The sequence below is a fragment of the Pristiophorus japonicus genome, unplaced genomic scaffold (assembly GCF_044704955.1).
Source record: "Pristiophorus japonicus isolate sPriJap1 unplaced genomic scaffold, sPriJap1.hap1 HAP1_SCAFFOLD_1383, whole genome shotgun sequence".
NCBI classification, from domain to species: domain Eukaryota; kingdom Metazoa; phylum Chordata; class Chondrichthyes; family Pristiophoridae; genus Pristiophorus; species Pristiophorus japonicus.
The window spans coordinates 25,587-28,053 of NW_027251054.1; the positions used below are offsets into that span (position 1 = coordinate 25,587).

The 2,467-nt window shown below is 59.2% G+C and overlaps 1 protein-coding gene across 1 annotated transcript; it reads left to right on the forward strand.

Moving 5' to 3' along the window:
• The first annotated feature begins 467 nt into the window (after nt 1-467).
• LOC139242600 (syncollin-like) lies at nt 468-999 on the forward strand. The gene has a single exon (XM_070870434.1). The coding sequence runs from the start codon at nt 573-575 to the stop codon at nt 969-971; it is 399 nt and encodes a 132-aa protein (XP_070726535.1). The 5' UTR covers nt 468-572; the 3' UTR covers nt 972-999.
• The last annotated feature ends 1,468 nt before the right edge of the window (nt 1,000-2,467 follow it).

Genomic DNA, 2,467 nt, shown 5'->3' on the forward strand with positions numbered 1-2,467 from the left:
TAAAGCTCCCTCTACACTGTCCCATCAAACACTCCCAGGGCAGGTACAGGGGGTTAGATACAGAGTAAAGCTCCCTCTACACTGTCCCATCAAACACTCCCAGGGCAGGTACAGGGGGTTAGATACAGAGTAAAGCTCCCTCTACACTGTCCCATCAAACACTCCCAGGGCAGGTACAGGGGGTTAGATACAGAGTAAAGCTCCCTCTACACTGTCCCATCAAACACTCCCAGGGCAGGTACAGGGGGTTAGATACAGAGTAAAGCTCCCTCTACACTGCCCGGCCGAGCTGGGAGCTGTGCACTATCAGCAGCTGTTACGATGGCCCTGAAAGCTCACCCTTATCGCCACAGCTGCTGTGAGTGAGGGCCAGGGTTCCCAGCCGCAGTCTGTCACGGGGTAGTGAGTCCCTGGGCTCATGGCCAGGTGCAGCCTGTCGGCTTGGAGCGACTGGGTCTGGTCGGTGATTGAGGGGGCGGGCTGAGCGATAAGACCCGAGCACTCGGGTATATAACCGGGCCGGTTACGAGTCCGGCTCAGCCAGTTTGCCTGGAATCTCTCTGAACACAAGAATGGCAGGATCCCAGCTGATGGTGTTGGTGATGCTGGTGGTGGGGTCTTATGCAGGCTGCCCGGAACCCAGCGTACTGAAGAACGTGACCACTGGGGAGACAGTGTGTGCCCGCCTGTACGAGGACGCCGACGTGCTGTACGACCGTTGCTGTGGTGGCGGGTACTTTGACATCAAGAGCCCGGCCGACGTGCCCTTCATCGAGCGCTTCTGGAACGACCGGGCCTCCTCGCTGGTGGTGGGACCCCGCTGTGAGCTCACCGTCTGGAACAAGCGGAACAAGCGTGGCAACCGGCGCAAGTTCCGCACCGGCATCCAATACCGGCTGGAGGAGGCCGGCAAGGGCCTGTTCGGCAACTGGGATAACTCCATCACCTCCTACTACTGCATCTGTAAATGAGGGCTAGCGCCCGGCACTCCCTCCCCTCATCCCTCCCTACCCCGGCTCTCCCTCCCCTCATCCCTCCCTACCCCGGCTCTCCCTCCCCCGCACACCCCCTCATCCCTCCCTACCCCGGCTCTCCCTCCCCCGCACACCCCCTCATCCCTCCCTACCCCGGCTCTCCCTCCCCTCATCCCTCCCTACCCCGGCTCTCCCTCCCCCGCACACCCCCTCATCCCTCCCTACCCCGGCTCTCCCTCCCCCGCACACCCCCTCATCCCTCCCTACCCCGGCTCTCCCTCCCCCGCACACCCCCTCACCCCTCCCTACCCCGGCTCTCCCTCCCCCGCACACCCCCTCATCCCTCCCTACCCCGGCTCTCCCTCCCCTCATCCCTCCCTACCCCGGCTCTCCCTCCCCTGCACACCCCCTCATCCCTCCCTCCACACCCCCTCACCCCCACACCTGGGATAACTCGAGCACCTCCTACTACTACACCTGTCACTAAGGGCCCGCACCCGGCTCGCTCTCCTTCCCTCATCCCTCCCTCGCCCAACCCCCTCGCCCTCCCCTCATCAGCCCCGCCCCGCCCCTCCGCTCATCAGCCTCCAGCGCTCGCCCACTAATGCTCCGCCCCTCCTCCAACTCTCCTGACCATCGTAGGTCCGCCTCACTCGCTCTCTCTCTCACTCTGTCTCTCTCACTCTGTCTCTCTCACTCTGTCTCTCTCACTCTCTCACTCTGTCTCTCTCACTCTGTCTCTCTCACTCTGTCTCTCTCACTCTGTCTCTCTCACTCTGTCTCTCTCACTCTCGCTCTCTCACTCTGTCTCTCTCATTCTGTCTCTCTCACTTTCTCACTCTGTCTCTCTCACTCTCGCTCTCTCACTCTCGCTCTCTCTCACTCTCTCACTCTGTCTCTCTCATTCTGTCTCTCTCACTTTCTCACTCTGTCTCTCTCACTCTCGCTCTCTCACTCTCGCTCTCTCTCACTCTCTCACTCTCTCACTCTGTCTCTCTCACTCTGTCTCTCTCACTCTCTCACTCTGTCTCTCTCACTCTGTCTCTCTCACTCTGTCTCTCTCACTCTCTCACTCTGTCTCTCTCACTCTGTCTCTCTCACTCTGTCTCTCTCACTCTGTCTCTCTCACTCTCTCTCTCTCACTCTGTCTCTCTCACTCTCTCTCTCTCACTCTGTCTCTCTCACTCTCTCACTCTCTCACTCTGTCTCTCTCACTCTCTCACTCTGTCTCTCTCACTCTGTCTCTCTCACTCTCTCTCTCTCACTCTGTCTCTCTCACTCTCTCTCTCTCACTCTGTCTCTCTCACTCTCTCACTCTCTCACTCTGTCTCTCTCACTCTCTCACTCTGTCTCTCTCACTCTGTCTCTCTCACTCTCTCACTCTCTCACTCTGTCTCTCTCACTCTCTCACTCTGTCTCTCTCACTCTGTCTCTCTCACTCTCGCTCTCTCTCACTCTCTCACTCTCTCACTCTGTCTCTCTCACTCTGTCTC

Bases quoted from the DNA above. Each gene is read 5' to 3' on its own strand.
- LOC139242600 (XM_070870434.1), top strand. From the start codon at position 573: ATGGCAGGATCCCAGCTGATGGTGTTGGTGATGCTGGTGGTGGGGTCT.